Source organism: Heloderma suspectum, chromosome 6, assembly GCF_057233095.1.
Source record: "Heloderma suspectum isolate Gila_16-S chromosome 6, 16-S_ref, whole genome shotgun sequence".
Lineage (NCBI taxonomy): Eukaryota > Metazoa > Chordata > Lepidosauria > Squamata > Helodermatidae > Heloderma > Heloderma suspectum.
In genome coordinates this window covers 85,979,975-85,996,199 of record NC_139463.1, presented here as the reverse complement: position 1 = coordinate 85,996,199, position 16,225 = coordinate 85,979,975, and the positions used below count along the sequence as shown (strand labels likewise).

General features: G+C 44.7%; 1 protein-coding gene across 1 annotated transcript; it reads right to left on the bottom strand.

Moving 5' to 3' along the window:
* Positions 1-2,411: 2,411 nt before the first annotated feature.
* On the bottom strand, positions 2,412-15,556 carry LOC146341683 (vomeronasal type-2 receptor 26-like). The gene is made up of 7 exons (XM_084807611.1): positions 15,330-15,556; positions 13,879-14,170; positions 13,446-13,538; positions 12,459-13,307; positions 9,883-10,110; positions 4,836-4,962; positions 2,412-3,313 (listed from the first exon to the last, which is right to left on the bottom strand). Exons 1-7 carry the CDS (start codon positions 15,554-15,556, stop codon positions 2,412-2,414), a joined length of 2,718 nt encoding a protein of 905 aa, XP_084663737.1.
* Between the last annotated feature and the right edge of the window lie 669 nt (positions 15,557-16,225).

Below are 16,225 nucleotides of genomic sequence, written 5' to 3'. Positions count from 1 at the left end.
TCATGTTGTCTTCCCTATATTTCCCTATATCTACATGTATTTCCCTTAAACAGTTATATTTATACCTTACTTTTAATACCTTATCACTTTTATTAATTTCTCTCTCATTTCTTAAATCCACCTTTACTTGATGTGTGTCAATAAAGGGTGCTTCCCTCTATAACTTCTCTCCCTGTTCCTAGTAGATAACCTTGTAGACTTCAGATGCCACAATGAACTCTTCATCTCATGTTGAAATGTAACAAATGTGGTGAGGAATGAAATGGATGTATGCAAAACTTGACCCTGAATGCAACTTAAAATGTAAATATCCTGAATGTACCCCATTCCCCAAAATGTTTAAGTGTCAATGGAGAACATCATGAAATGTGAAAAGCTTAAAGTGTCAACGATTCTGTGTGATATCCATATGAAACATTGTAGCTCAGGTCAGGAAAGGGGGAGAGTGTGAATGGAGAATGAATGGTTTATTACAGGAAGGCCTAATGAGGATGCTTTGGTATGTGCTGAAGATTGCCAGAGTATCAGTTACAAAAGATGGAGATGGGCCAATTCAGAAGGGGGTCAGCGAATGTTTTAATAACAAAGGACAGTGCTTTATGACGATGGAAACAACCTTGAGAGGTGTTGGGAATCAGAAGAATGTGTTGGTCTGTCAGTAGACAAGCATCAATATTGGAATTTCGGACATGATGTATTATCGACAAAGAACCCCTCTTTAATGCCATAGGCCCCAACGAAGGAACAAGACTATAAAACCCCTGAATTAGCCAGTGTTCAGGAGGGGCGTGGTTGCATCTGGATCATTGCATATGGACATACCAACAGTACCCTCAATCTATGGGACAGGTATTAAGTGCTCTGGCCAAGTGCTTCATAGTGTGTGGTGAGTATGGGTTGGGTAGAATTCAGGGAATAGGATTTTACCATCCAGGGCATATATAGAGCGCAGTTATCTGTGTACATACAGACAGCATGTTCTGGCTTGAACCTGGCTGAAACTCTATGCCTGTAACACCATCAGCAAGTTCTGGCATGAGCTTGGCTGCAGGGAAGCTGTGTAGCAAACAGGGACTAACTGTATATTTAGTTATTTAAGGCACCACGTTTGGATAAGTAAGTTGTGACCAAGGAGTGTAGAGTTCCTTGAGGTACTTGCTAGGTTGTGATTAAGGAGCATGTAATTCCTTGAGGTATTTATAACTAAATTTGTAACCAGGGAGCCTGCAACTCTCTGACAGTCTTGTGGCATAAGTTTGTAACCAGGGAGCGTGTAACTCCTTGAGTATGTTGTGTTTTCTTTGTTCATTTTGGGATTTGTGTTTGTTTACTTGACGTCTGTTATTCACTAAACCCTTAACTTCTTTTTAGATGTTCTGAGTGTATATCTTACCTCCATACTCCATAAGGTTCTGTGTGATTCTCACAGTCTGATCAACTGGGAAAATCACAAAATTAAAGGAGTGCGTGTCACTCCCATCCTTTCAACGCCCCAACAACCCCACACCTGCTTTCCTGCCCTTATTTCTCCCTCTTTGACTGATCCACCCTCCTGACCCTTGGTCGGGGTTTTGTATGTCACACAGGCACCGCCTTGCTCTCTATTGACATTCAGCTAACACGAGCTTTTCCATTTGTGGGTTGTCATGCTGGAGGGAAGACCCATATGGGCCCCCTCTGTGTCCATGCTGCACCCCAGGTAGGTTCAGAGGTACTCCTCATGCAAGGGGTGTCTGGCTAGTGCTGGTGGCTGATGTCCCCCTCTATCCCTGCTTTACATTCTGGGAAAATGTGGCTGTTAATTGGTGTCTGCCTGTCATGCCTTCCCCTGATGTCATGGTCTCAGCGGAAGAACCTGATGTAGGGCCTAGTTAAGGTATGGGATGTAAGGGTGTTGGCAGGTTGTCTCTGCCTGGTTTCACAGTTGGGGAGGCTGCTACTGCTGCTCAACTACAGCCAGATCTAGTCTGGGAAGAAGCAGGCAAGTTGCTGCAGCCCGACGAACATAGTTTGATAAGTGGGCAAGAGGCAGGCTTGGCTGAGGAAAAGTTTTGCCCAAGGTTACCGCCGAGACAACTTGAGAGAATATTTGCTGCTGTGAAGGAAAAACTGTAGAGACACAGGCAGTCTCTGAACCACCACACCCATAATGCATCTCTCTGAGGAAGGACCCCTCAGAGCAGACACTCTGGAGAGCTCCACTGGCCACATTCCTGCTGTGAAAAAGTGCTATCACTAGCCCTTGCAATTAGAAGGGAAATGTGGTCAAGTAGCCCTCTGGGTGGCAGGTGACAGAGTCTTTAATCTGCTGCATCCTCCTATACACCAACCATGCCATATGACTCACCATAGCACATAGGAGGGCCTGGCCTGTTTAACAATAATACAACAGTAGACAAACCTTAGAGTACTTATTGATTTCTCTTTATTAGCTGATCCTTAATATTGAGTTCAGGCCTTATTACAAGTATGTAACATTTGGGACTAAAGATACACACCAGTAGTCCAATGCTAGAAGCCAGGATGGAGAAAACCTCCATAGCCACCATGTATTTCCCCTTCGTGCCTAGATAAGTTGGGACAAAAGAGACCCACACACTGCAAAACAGCAGTAAGCTGAAAGTGATGAACTTGGCTTCATTGAAAGTGCTGGGCAAGCGTCTCGCAAAGAAAGCCACAATGAAGCTTGTAAGAGCCATGAATCCCAAGTACCCAAGAACACAGTAAAACATGATGGGTGACCCTTCATTGCATTCTGCCACGGTTTCCTCAGGCAGAGAATGAGTGTCGAGGTCTGGGAATGGAGGAGCAATACAGAGCCACACACCACAAATCCCGACTTGAATAAAGGACCCGGAAAGAACAACAGCATTTGCCAGCCTCTTCCCCACCCATTTCCTCATCCTGCTCCCCGGTTTGGTGGCCATGAAAGCCAGAACCACCATGATGGTTTTTGCCAGCACGGAAGAAATAGCCATTGAGAAGGTGATGCCAAAAGACGTTTGTCGTAGACAGCAAGTCACTGTGTGTGGTTGACCAATGAAAAGCAGAGAGCAGAGGAAGCAGAGGAAAAGAGAGATGAGCAGAGAGTAGGTGAGGTTCTGGTTGTTGGCTCTGACGATGGGGGTGTTCTTGTGTTTAATGAAGATTCCTATCACCAAAGCTGTGATCAGAGAGAAAAAGAGAGCCAGGAAAACGAAAGCGATTCCCAAAGGTTCTTGATAAGACAGGAAGTTTGGCATCTTAGGAAGGCAGTGATTGTGGTCCTTGTTTGGATATTGATCTTCTGGGCATTTGAAACAGTCATCCATGTCTGAAAAATAGAGCAGGTGCTACTACAGTCATTCAAAGATATCACAAACATGTAAGGGTGGAGGTAGCTGGAGGATGTGTTCGGCCCCCTTATTTCACCTGGGGCTCCTGATTCAGGCTGTTTCATCTCCCTCCCATCCAGGTGATATATAAATCTTGGGCCTGGGCAAAGGCACAAGTCCAAGGGTGAAAGCGCAAGGGCTCCCATCCCACGGCTCTCAGCAGAGGCGAGAAGCCAGAGAGAGGCAGGACAGAAGACACAGTGGGAGACTGATCTTAGCTTCATAAACCCACTACTAACACTGACAGTAGCAGTTATCTGCACATGTGCTCAGTGCATATATGAGGTGTACACTTTTCAGAAGTAAAAGCTCGGAGTCCTAGGCTTGGAAAAGAAAGCAACATAGCTATGTGTCCATGACCACATCTTACTGTAAAGCCAAGGTGTTGTTGTCTATATGCTATGCTTTTAGAAGAGATTCCTGCAGTTACTGTGATAGTTGCTGCTCCCTAGCTGAAGACATCATCATCAAAAAATGTTCAGCTCTGTGAGCAGTGAAGAAGATTGGAAGCCCAAAGGATTCGAATCATCTAGAGGCTGATAGTGGAATATTATCTTTTTATCTATTGTAAGATTTCCTGGAGAAGTACGATGGGAATGGAAGACCAAACTCCCAGTGAAATCCAACTAGTCGCATGCAAAACCCTGCAGCTGTGGGGATGCACGCTCCCATCTGCTTTCAAGGGCACATCAGGCAGTTCAGTGGGACCCAGATGAGCACTGCAATGTGGATGCAAATGGAATTCAGATGTGCCTGTGTAACCACCTTTGCTGCACACGCTAAACTCCCTAAATGGCTTTCTTTCCTGGATCATGGCAAATCGTGGTATGAGGACTGGAGGAAGAAAGTGTTAGGATCTGGTAAGTAGTACTTAATTTGGAAGAGTAAATGAACAAAAGGATCATGTTAAGTAGAAGCTGCCAGGGGTGGGGGGTGGGGAGTGGAGGAGGGCCTCCCTTGGATGAAACACTAATGCCCTAGAGCCTGTGGGACAGGGTAGAACTTTTCATACTCCATGACTTTCTTTTAGTATAACGTTGTTTACCCTTAAACACCCAATTATCATTAATATTGGCAGTCTTTCAAAGAGAGATACCAGGTTCACTCCTTTCCCCCCATGCCTCTTACTTCCCACATTTGTTACACTCTCCGAGGAAGTCAGAGTATCTTACATATAATTCCAGGTAATCTCCCATTCATACATCATGTAGGGTCACACCTGCTGGGCTTCAGCAGCACAATGGCATCATCAGTCTTCAGGCCATTATATGCATGCATCTTGAGCTCTGTGTACAGCTTTAAAGATTTACCCATGCAGGTGTGTTGTTTGTGAAATAAGTTGCTTTTTCAAGACATCCCTATTATTTTTTAAGCTTCCCAAGAAGAGGTGATGCGAACCCATGCGAAGAAATTTTACATGGCCTTAATATACTCCAGACCGTAGCATGTTGTGTCTCTTACCCTTCGAGTCTGCAATCTTCCCTTCTGAGCATGGTGCACAATCGTAGCAACAGAATGGCTCCCCTTCTTTCTTTTTCTTGCTGTGCCCTGGACGGCAATGGTCGTTACACACAGCAAGTGGCAAGACCTATCCACAGAAAGTGGGCATTCTGTATGTGCTCCATTTTTGTGCTCTTGTCTTTTCTACATATGATTAACATGTCTTGCATTGAAATAATTGCATTATAGTCATGAAAAAGAACATGGTATGGAACTCCATTTTGTACCCCATGAACTGCCATTGTCCAGGCAATAACCAGTTCTCAAATTAATATCCATTAGTCCAAAAGTGTTACTTTTTAAATGTTGCCTGCAAGCAAGAAATCCTGCCTGCAATGGTGCCTGCAAGCAAGATTATGAAATTTATTAAACCAAAGAAGAGATATTATCATAATGAACAATGGAGAGAAATGGGTCTGGCCCTTTTTCAGAAAAATTCCTAGGAAGTTTTAGTCCTTAGTGTCTAAGATGGAAGGGAGGTCGGTCCCAGTTTTTGATGGCTATATTTGCATGTCCAAATGGAAAAGTAATTTTAGGGAGGTGTTTAATGATCCGACCACTCAAGGAATGGATTCAAAAGTTGGCTTTTACTCTAACTGTGGCCCTCATTGGGATTGTGTTATGATAGATGAAGCCAAAGCATTGATGTTAAGTCTACAGAAAGGGAAGGCTCCTGCTGGAAATGGCTTCCCCCCAGAATTATTTCTCTCTTTTCCAGATTGGTGGGCACCTATACTTGCAACTCTGTTCTCCCTTACAGATCAATTGGGTGTCCTCCCATCCAGCTGGCTTTCAGCTGTGGTGGTTCCCATCTATTAAAAGGGTCCTAAGGACGACCCAGCAAATTATAGACCCATTAGTCTTTCTGATGTGGCAGGGAAAATTTATGCCAGACATCTCTTAGAGAAACTAGAGGATTGGGTTGAGGAAAAGGCTTTGCTTGCTCCAGAGCAGGCTGGATTCCATGCAGGGTGATCGACACTTGATCATTGCCTCTTACTTAAACATATTATAGATAAATATTTGTTGGCATTCACCAAACAAATTTTTGTAGCTTTCGTTGACTTAAAAGCTGCTTTTGATTCCATTTCACGGAAATGTCTGTGGATTAAGTTACAATCCTTGGGAACTGATGCACATCGACTAAATTGTATTATGGGTCTATACTCAGTAGGGGTATAGGGAACCCTGCTTACCTGGCTCCGCTGGGTTCCGCGGTGGGGGGGGAGGCGATCCGGTCCTCCCCCCTGGAATCCTGCCTGGCCGGCTCCGCTCTGTGGTCAGTCCATGGAGCCGCCGGCCAGGCCAATCCTCAGCGGGGCCTCCATCTGCTGCCGGGCTGCTGCGGGATGCCATTTGCGTCCCTATGCTAGGCCATGATAGGCTATGTATATATTTACTTAGCCTATCACAGCTAAAGCAGGGATGCAAATGGCGTCCCCTATGCCATTTGCGTCCCTGCTTTAGCTGTGATAGGCTACGTAAATATTTACGTAGCCTATCACGGCTAAAGCGGCGATGCAAATGGCAGCCGCTACGCCATTTGCATCCCTGCTTTTGCCGTGATAGGCTATGTAAGTATCTACATAGCCTATCACAGCCTAGCGTAGGGATGCAAATGGCGTCCCCTACGCAGGATGCCATTTGTGGCCACAACAGCCCAGAAGACGACCTGGAGCCTCCGCCGGAGCCGCCGTCGGAGCTGCTGCTGCCACCGGAGCCGCCACTAGGTAGGTCCATTCTGGGGGTTTCGGGGGGTAGTGGGGGGGTAGTCCATTCCGCCACAGCCTCACAGGAGTCCGTGGTGGAATTCTCCAACATCCCTACTACTCAGAGACTTCTCTTAAAATTAGAGTAGGCCAAGAGGTCAGCTATCTAATATGGTATCTGTTACAATAGGAGTTAGACAAGGATGCTGTAGCTCCACTTCTTTTTAACCCTTTTTAAAATGATGTTGTAGAGTTTTTAAAAGGGGATTGTGCAGACGATACCATCCTTATATCTCATGGTCAGGTATGATTGTGAAGACTGCTAAGGCAGTTTAGTCACTATTGTAGAAATGAACAGCTTTCTATTAGTTACAATAAAACTGAGATACTGGTGTTTGGTAAATCAAGGCATGTTTACAATTGGAAAATGGATGGGAATAGTTTAGAGTAAGTCCCCTGTTTTAAGTATCTTGGGGTCATATTCCAGCAATCAGGGTCTTGGTTCCTCCAGATACAAACCAATGCTGTGCTGGCTGATAAGATTCTTAGTGGGCTGTTATGCTTCCATCACACTAAAGGAGGTAAATTTGTGAAATTGGTGCTGGAACTTTATCGGGTTAAGAGTCCTGCCACAAATACTATATGGGGCCCCATTGTGAGCAGTGGTTAAATTAGATCCAATTGAAGAAGCCCAAAATAAATTTCTGCGCAGACTTCTTTCTGTCCCAGTTTCTAATAAATTGGTAACAATCTATGCTGAATTAGGACTGATGTCATTAAAAGTTGAAGCCCTTAAATTAGCCTTGTTCTTTTGGCTAAACGTGTTATTTAAGCAGACGTCTGACTTTGTATTGATTGCCGTTGAGGAAATGGGCTCCAATTTTTGGAGAAAAAAGATTCTCTTCATTATTGCAAACATGGGGTTTTCCATACCTTTCTTACTGACACTGAGTTATGATAGAGCAAAGTCAGTACTACTGCAACGTCTTAAAGAGATGCAGTTAGGAATGGCAGAGAATTGCGCCACGGAGTCCATGGCAGAATGGACCACCCCACCCCGCCACCCCTCGAAGTCCGACCTGGCCGGATCCTACCTGGCAGGCTGGCACCGCCGGCTCCGGCTCCAGCTCCAGCTGGGTCCACCACAGCCGGTCTTAGGACGTGAATGGTGTCTGGCCTAGCAGACGCCATTTGCTCCCCTTCCCCTTCTGTGATAGGCTACGTAAACTTTACATAGCCTATCACGGAAGGGGAAGGGGCGCAAATGGCGTGCGCTATGCCATTTGCATCCCTTCCCGTGATAGGCTATGTAAAGCTTTACGTAGCCTATCACTGAAGGGGAAGGGACGCAAATGGCCTTTGCAAGGCCGGACGCCGTTCGCATCCGGAGACCGGCTGTGGCCGGAAGTCTGTGGCGGAACAGACCACTCCCCCCCCGCGAAATTTTCCCGGGATGAATCCTAAGTGGCATCAGCTGGTCCGATCTGTCTGCTGCCCTGGTCTGCAGCTGCCATTTGCCTCCCTACTTTAGCCGTGATAGGCTATGTAAATATATACGTAGCCTATCACAGCTAATGCAGGTATGCAAATGGCGTCTGCTATGCCGGACACCATTTGCGACTGCAGCCCAGCAGCAGTCGGACGTCCGGCTGCGGATGGGCCTGGCTGGTGGCTTTGCGGACTTGCCGTGGAGCGGAGCCGGCCGAGGAGGATTACAGGGGGGAATAATGGATTGCCTCCCCCCCGAAAGGATGCCCCAGAATGGAACCAGGGAAGTGATCCGCCCACCCCTAGTTTTTTATTAAATGATTTTAACAAATATGTAACTTTCAGAACTGCTAAATTTCTTGTACTGGCCTTGCACTCACATGCAAAGGCCAAGGGGATGGATGTGATACATCTATGTGAAGTTGTATAATGGCTGGCTGCTAATTACACTAAACTTTTGCTTGCTTGCTTGCTTGCATGAGTTTATCAAGTGGCACCATATTCTCCCTCCCCTTCCAGTTTCCTTTAGAGAGACAGTTTGCATTCTGCAAACATCGATATTTACCAGACTGCCATTGCAATCGTCCTCCCCCATTTCAATATGAGTCCTAAAGGACAGGATAGGAAATTATTCTAGAAATTAAAACATGACCATTTAAATGCCCTAGCCGAGAGGAAAAGTGGTTGAAATATGGTAGGTGTAAAGGAATTGACATGCTATTGAAATGACCAGTCAGATATTGTCTATCAACCACCTGTCAGTTGAGAGATGTCAAATTTTTGTCAAATACAGAAATCACTGCGTAGGTGACAGCATTGCATCCTGTAAAATTACGTTTTTGTGTCATTCATTACCTTAGTGAGGGTGTGTATGAGGGCATCTTGTCCCCTATCCCTGAAGCAGGCGGCAGCTAGCGTCATAGCCAGGCTTGTCCCACTAGCAACCTGGTATAATTGGAGGCATCTCCAGGCAAGACCACTGAGCGCAGGAGTAGGGAGGGGAGCATAAGTAGGCTGTTACGTATGGAAGTGCAAAGGTATGCAGAGCCGTACCGATTTTAAAAGCTTCACTGAGTCCGGAGGGGGGGGGCGGGGAAGGGTGGAGAGCAAGCCTTTTCCCTTCTCCACACCTACCATTTGATGACATTCGGTTCTACTCATCTGCCTGATGCAAACTGATTTTTTTTTTTTTAATGTATGCACTTCATTACTGGCTACTGTTTGCCCTGGGAGGAGCTAAACGGATTTCATGAAAATCTGCATTTAAACGGAACCACCCCAAAACCCATTTCCATGTAGATTGGCTCCCAGGTTGACATGAAGCCCATTCAGTGACCTTGGGGCAGTTATACACTCTCCGTGTACCAGCATTGTTGTGAAGATAAAAGGGGTCTTGGTTGCATGTCTGTATGCTACCCTCAGCAACTTGCAGAGAAGGTGGAATATAAATCTCACAACATGATAACCCTAATCCTAACCTTTTACATTGTTAATGGTACTGTTTCACAATAACAACCCTCCGTAATTGTACCAAATATCAAACCTGCTGATGATTATCTTTTCTGTTGTTCTTATAAAATGAATTCTGTTAAAAAAAAAAAATTAGCCATCCTTTCACAATATCAACCACTAGTCAATTGACCAAATATTTTTTGACAATTCAGATGCCCAGGCCTGTTTCCAAATTCCTACACCCAGGTCTGTGGTTTCCAAAAGCTTTCAATTAGAAGGGAGGGAAGGATGTTCATGGGATAGTATTGGACCACTTTCCTCTTCAGCTTGGTTAGAACCTACAGACTGCCAGATCCCACCTGGTTAAATTTTCTGTGCCATCTGATGATCTTCTTGTTAAGGGTCACTTCTTTGCCTGGTGAGGCCTGGGGATCCATGCGTCCAGCTGTTCTTCTAAGGATGGATTGGTTTGGAAAAGTGACCCAGTTGATAATGTCAAATCCAGCTTCTAATTCACCATTGCTGTTAAAAAACACCTTGTCTCCAGCACTGTTGTTAAATGAGGTGCTCCTCAGAAAAGGGTGAAGCTACAAGCAAATGAAGTAAAAGCAGACTGCATGACACTATGAAAAGGGACAACTAGTGTGGTGTGTGTATGTTGAAAGAATGTATGGAATTGGCTTTCTCTCTTGAGGGCAGTAGTAGTTCAAAGCAGGGGGAGGCAAACTGGTGCCTGTGGGCTCCCATGCACCCCTGCATAGCTTGCTTCGGGGCCATCAAAGTGCCGTACCCCCTTCCTCTTTTAAGGAAAAAAATTAACTGCATGTAAGAAAAGGAAGACATTATCTTACCGGCAGCTGGGATTGCTGTGAAAGAGGTTTCTATTGGTGCTATTGTTAGGGATGCACGAATTCTGTAAAATCTGTTCCGTCTGTGTTTTGCGGATTGTAAGGCGCCTTTCGTTCCATTGCCCACCCATCGATGGAATTGGATTTTTTTCTTTCCAAATTTGCCCAAATTTGTAAGTGCACAAATCCACATCTGCGCAAATTTGCACATGCAATTCCCCCCAAATGTGCATTTTCACACTTTAGCTTATGGGGGAAATGTGCATTTTTGTGTGGTTTTTTTTATTTCGTGTATTTTTCAATGACAAAATTTGCACAAAACTTGGGAATGTAAGAAAAACAAGCCTGCAAGTCTGTGGAATCCGCCTGACAGGGAAAAGCCAGTCCACTTCAGAATCCATGGGTGGGATTCATGAAAATCCAAACTCATTTGGCTCCATTGCGGATTTCTCTGACATCCCTAGCTGTTGTTTAGTATGTTCAGCATGCTGGGGCTCAGACCACACCCCTGTCTTTTATTCAGCCTTTGGGGCAGACTACTTGTCCTTTGTCATGCCTCTTGTGACTCAGTGACCTGAACCTGGTAGAGTTGAAAACTCCTAGAAGTGGTTCAAATACAGAGAAATGCAGCTGCCTGGATCTTTGACCTCTCCTTGGGGGATGTGGCTGTGGGGACTGTCATGATGTGTCCCTGATCTTCAGCATTTACCACTACACCACTGCGCTCTACAAGCTATAGCAGGCACCCATCCCCCACAAAAGGCACATCTCACAGCACAAAAATCTGAGTTCTTTCACATTTTAAATAACAGATGTGACCTCACGCTTGCATGACCAAACAGCAAGAGGTACACAAAAACACATACGTGTTGAGAATGGCAGTTCCTGCCAGCAAACAAAAGAGTGGAGTATGGTACTTGCTAGACCCACACTAATTAGAAATGGGTAATATGAGGTGTCAATGAGTATTCGGTGATGTAGATGGGGTTCATAAGGACCTTACTTGTGAAATCCTTTTCAGCCCATTCAATTCCACCTTCATTGGTGGGTACAATTTGCTATTCTAAAGGGGGAAATTACTCTGAAAGAGGATTCTCTCATCTCTTAATAATTGTATATCCTGCCTAGCTCAAGGCTTTCAGAACATTATGCAGCAATGATTGCTCAGATAAGGTCAGCCCCAGCTTGCTTATATGATCCAGGCCTGTTGGAGTAGCTTCCTCTGTTTAAGTCAAGTCTTTTTGTAGTAACTACATCACATTTCTGGAACATCCCATGCCTTTCAGATGAATGGTCTGACACACCTTTGGGTGACTTCCTTGTTTCTCTCCATTTTATTGAGCTGCTTGTATTATTCACACGTTTCGAATATGCAGAGTTTAAAAAAAGGGGAATGGGGGAGTAGGGGACCAACTGGGGGTAATTAATAGGATGGAATTGACCAATAAAAAGAACACTTCTGTTTTATTTTTTAAAGGAAGAACACAGCAAGAGCCAGAGTGAGTCAGAAAAAGGGTCTGTCTAGTCTACAGTCCTGTTCCTAAGAAAAGCCCAGAAAAAAGGACTCACACGCTACCTGTATCCTCCTACTGGTGCTGCTTACTGTGTAGCCTTCAGTTACACAGCCCCATGTGATCAGGATGCCCAGTTCCATGGGTTTTTCTGCTGGGAGGACCCCTTGTGTGTGACCACCCGCTGAAGCACAGAGGTTCCTTTGTAGATGCCCATGCTCAGTGCTCGAATAAAAGGGAAATCAGGACAGGGCTGGGAAGCCATGTCAGGGCTTCCCTTCATATGAGTAATAGGGGATAAAGTCACTTTGTGTTTGCATGAATAAGAGGAGGATTGGCTAATGCAGAGAAATGGAAGGAAAGGAGCCTATTTATGAGGAAGGAGTTTGGCAATAATTGTGGGAAACACCTTATAGCGTGGATGTCTCTAATACTTACAAGAAAAGGGACAGGGAGGCAGGAGGACGTTTCAAGGAAAGGTTATCTGTAGACATAAGTGCTTTCTCTAAGCAATGCTCTTGAACACATTAGCTGTCTCATATTAATACAGTTGGTTGCATTGGTGAGAGATATTACCTGCCACTGCCAGTGATGCAAATTTGGAAGGTCACACATTTCTCTTTGTTTGGGCCTGGATGAGCACATGGCATGTATGGCATGTGCTACAGCATGGACAGCATTGTAGATGCTGTAGCTTTGTCCAGTCATGGTCATTTCAAAAAATGGCCCAGGAAGGTGCTCCAACTTCTCCTCTCCACTGCAGCTTTCTCTGTTCTCCTCGCCCAGATTAGAATCTGGAGAGGAACATTTGAATGCCTGCTCCCAGAAGACCCCGATAAAACCATCTCCTTTTGGATAGCGAGGGTTTAGGGTCTGAAGGAAATGTTGGAACTCCAATATCTCACTGGAGTGAATTGTGAAGGACAAGGAGCCATGGAAGACCTGAGAATCTAACCCCTGCTGAAATGTGTTTGATGTGAAAGCCCATTCAGTGGTCATAATCCACACCTTGCTTATACCTGTCACATCTACATCTGCTATTACTCCCAGAAGTATTAATCCAGTTAAAGCAAACATAGTCTGGGTATGTGCGTTTATGATAATGACATTGGTCATATTTAGAAGAGATGCCATGTTCTCCATGTGTCCCATTAGGTGGAAAACATCAAACACAGAAGCCGTGTGTTGCATTCTTTCAGTGAAAGCTGCACAGATGCCACTCTGGGAAAGCATTGGTGTCAATGTTTGCATGAAATGTATCCCTTTGTCATCATCCATTGCAATGATCCCAACCCATGTCCATTGGAAATGCAGAAGTAGCTGGACAATTCCAGTGTACTGATACTCTTCTTTGGGGACCATCCGGTAAATGGAAGGGAACTTGGTTTTATCATTCATCACTGGAAGAAGGAAGCAATATGTGACCTAAGCAAAAACAGAATAACATTTACTTTGGAGGCATAGACTGTAGGTTTGAGCTGCGCGGTCAACTGCTTGCTAAATTTTAATGAGTTTTCCCAGATACAGTTGATGAATTGCTTGTGAATAAGTGCTCCATCTTACTGTGTTCAGCAGCACAACGGGAATCACACTTTTACGGAGATGCTGTTGGGGGCAGAGGTTTAGGGTGCTTTTCAGTATGGTAGTCTTCTCTGTCTACATATCCATAAAAAAAAGTTAATTCAGATATATGGTTCATAATTGACAAGACTTCAAGGAGAGATGCTATGCTCTAGAACTATAAAACCCTGCTGTTTCCATGCCTAGTATTTTCTTTTTAAAATAAATGAGACCTGCCTGCTTTATGTCAACAACAACAGTAACAACAGCAGCAGCAGCAGAAGGAATGCTTTAAAATGTATGGATACGTTGCTTTGCTGTCAGCCACACCTGCAAAATGATGTACAATTTCCCTTCCCCTCCCAAGCAGTTGCAATTCAGGGAAGGGGTGAATCATTTGTCAAACTGTGAGCTCTAACTTATGACCAAGTCTTACCTGTGGTATCTTGTAGGTGCCTATGATGTTGGCTATGTGGAAGGAGGTTTCGGAGTCAAGTCCCCCAATGACTGCTACCAGATTCTTCTGAATGCCACAGTTGTAGTTGGGAGCAGGCCTGTGCCGGGTGGACAGAAGAATCAGTGTGTTCTGATAAGTCAGCCTTGCATCAAAGTAGCTGTCATAGATATGGAACCCCAGGGTGACATTGGGTAATATATTTGGTGTGTCACTGATCTCCTTTACAGCAAATACCAAAGCCAGGACATGCTGGTAGTTCTTTGGCACTGAACTGAAATGACAGTTACACAATTTAGAAGCTGAATCTACTCTTTATGGCTCTCTTGAGTGTCTGCCTCAAGGCAGGTACCTGCCTCAGGTCAGCTGTGAACATCATTTTAGGATCAAAGTGTACATTACATCAACACTATAAAGAGACAGGAGAGACATAATGTTTCAGAAATTGAAACATTGTACTGGGATCTCATGTCACTTTAAACAAATCCACCTAATTCTGAAGTTCAACCATATAAATATGAGGATATGGCATGGTGCCTGTGACTGATATGGTATAGAAGGGCATGCCTGTGGTTGAGAAGACTAGAGAATATCAGGCACAGTGTCATTCAAAAACTAATATAGAAAGGGTAGTAACTGAGCGGATCCGAAAGAGAAGGATGCATGAGGCGATGAACTACGACCTCAGACCAGAGTGGTTTTCAGCCCAAACCTCATAGTTCTGTAGTGAAGTACACTGCTAATAAATGATTCACTCCAAGTTTCAAAGGTAGCAATGTTATGCTCCTGCATTTGTCAGGGCTGCTGAAGTACAATCTTGAACAGTTCACAGATGGTGACACGCTTGTTACGCTCCAGTTCCAGTGCCAAGGATCACTGCCTAAGCTCTGCATGTCCCTCCTGCCCAGCCACACAGTGCACACACTATAACACACCGGAGAGTGACGTGCCCACCTCAGGCGGCACACTGCGAGGAGCAGCAGATGAGGGCTGGCTCCGCCCCCTCTCCTGAAAATTGCCTTTGCATTTCCGCTTGGAGCGGTTGGGGCTGTGGCGCTGCTACTGCTGTTCCTCCAGGCCTGTCCTTGACCTTGCTGCTGCTTTTTTTCACCCGGGCCTAGTACACCCTCACAGGTCGCTGCTCCTTGCCTGTGCTGCTCATCCTGTAAGCAACCACTGGGTCGCCTCCTCCACTGCTAAATGTAGTATTTTGGCATCTTTATTTTTCTCAATTGGCCAGACAGCTTTGGTTATTGGGCTCTACAGAAAGGTAATACATATATAAATGCATTTGGATAACTCTTTCTTTCTGTCAAAAAGCAGATAAATTGCTTTCTGAATGTGGTATTCTTACAAATCGATAGAACTATCTCAAATGATATTTCATTACTTGTAACATGGCTTTGTGCATATGACGGAAAATATTTCCTTACATGGGCTCATCAAGTGGCTTGGTTTTAGGGAGTTCCATGAAAGATATAAGGTCAGCGATGGAGAACAGCTGAGAGACCATCCCACCAATGATGAGGTCTCCTGGCTGATAGTATTCATGCACAGTAGGAAGGGGATCATTCATGTTGTTCATACGAAGGTGGGCCTTGGACTCAGCAAGAGGCAGCAAACACAGAAAAACCAGCAGCAATGTAAAGAAAACAGGCATCGTGAGGGAACTCCTAAACCACGATTCTTCAATACAGAATCCATGATTTCCATTGAACTCATTGACACTCTTCCTGCAACCTGGTTGCATGACTCTACTTGTCACGTTTCCTTACTTTCATGACAGATTGATAAATGGCCTGTAAACTCTAAATGGGAAATACCAAAGAAGGATTGATGGAGTGCTACATGTCCATAGTCCCTAACCCCAGTTCTGAACGTTACAAGGGTAATCTATATACATTTGCAAACTTGTTTATGTGATGATAAGGTGGCCTCTGCAATCCATGTTGGCTTGGGAAAGACAAATTATTCACCACAGTCATTTGAGATAATTACAGAGTGCACAATTACTTTCCCGAAGTATGTATATTTTTGTGTCATCGTGAAAGAAAATATGTTTTTCAGCAACTTAATTAGTGATGGGTGGAATCTTCTGTAAGTCATTAGTGGTCACCAAGCCTAAGGAGCCAGGAAAAAATGAATTACTTTATTTGGGTCCTGTCATCATTCCTGACATTGGGATGCACATACTGATATCCTATCATATAAGCGCATGTAGGTTGCTGTGGCTGAAGCTTAGTTGTGATTATATAGGATGCTTCTTAATTATGTTATGGCACATCTCCTATTTGCCTGCATGTCCATGGTTTATGTTTATAGTTTATGG

Excerpts from the sequence above, each read along its gene's own strand:
- LOC146341683 (XM_084807611.1), bottom strand. The coding sequence starts at position 15,556 with ATGCCTGTTTTCTTTACATTGCTGCTGGTTTTTCTGTGTTTGCTGCCT. Across the intron at positions 10,111-12,458 it reads TGCATCACTGGCAGTGGCAG|CTTCACCCTTTTCTGAGGAG; the intron begins GTAATATCTCTC and ends ATTTGCTTGTAG. Across the intron at positions 3,314-4,835 it reads GAAGATTGCAGACTCGAAGG|ACATGGATGACTGTTTCAAA; the intron begins GTAAGAGACACA and ends TCTATTTTTCAG.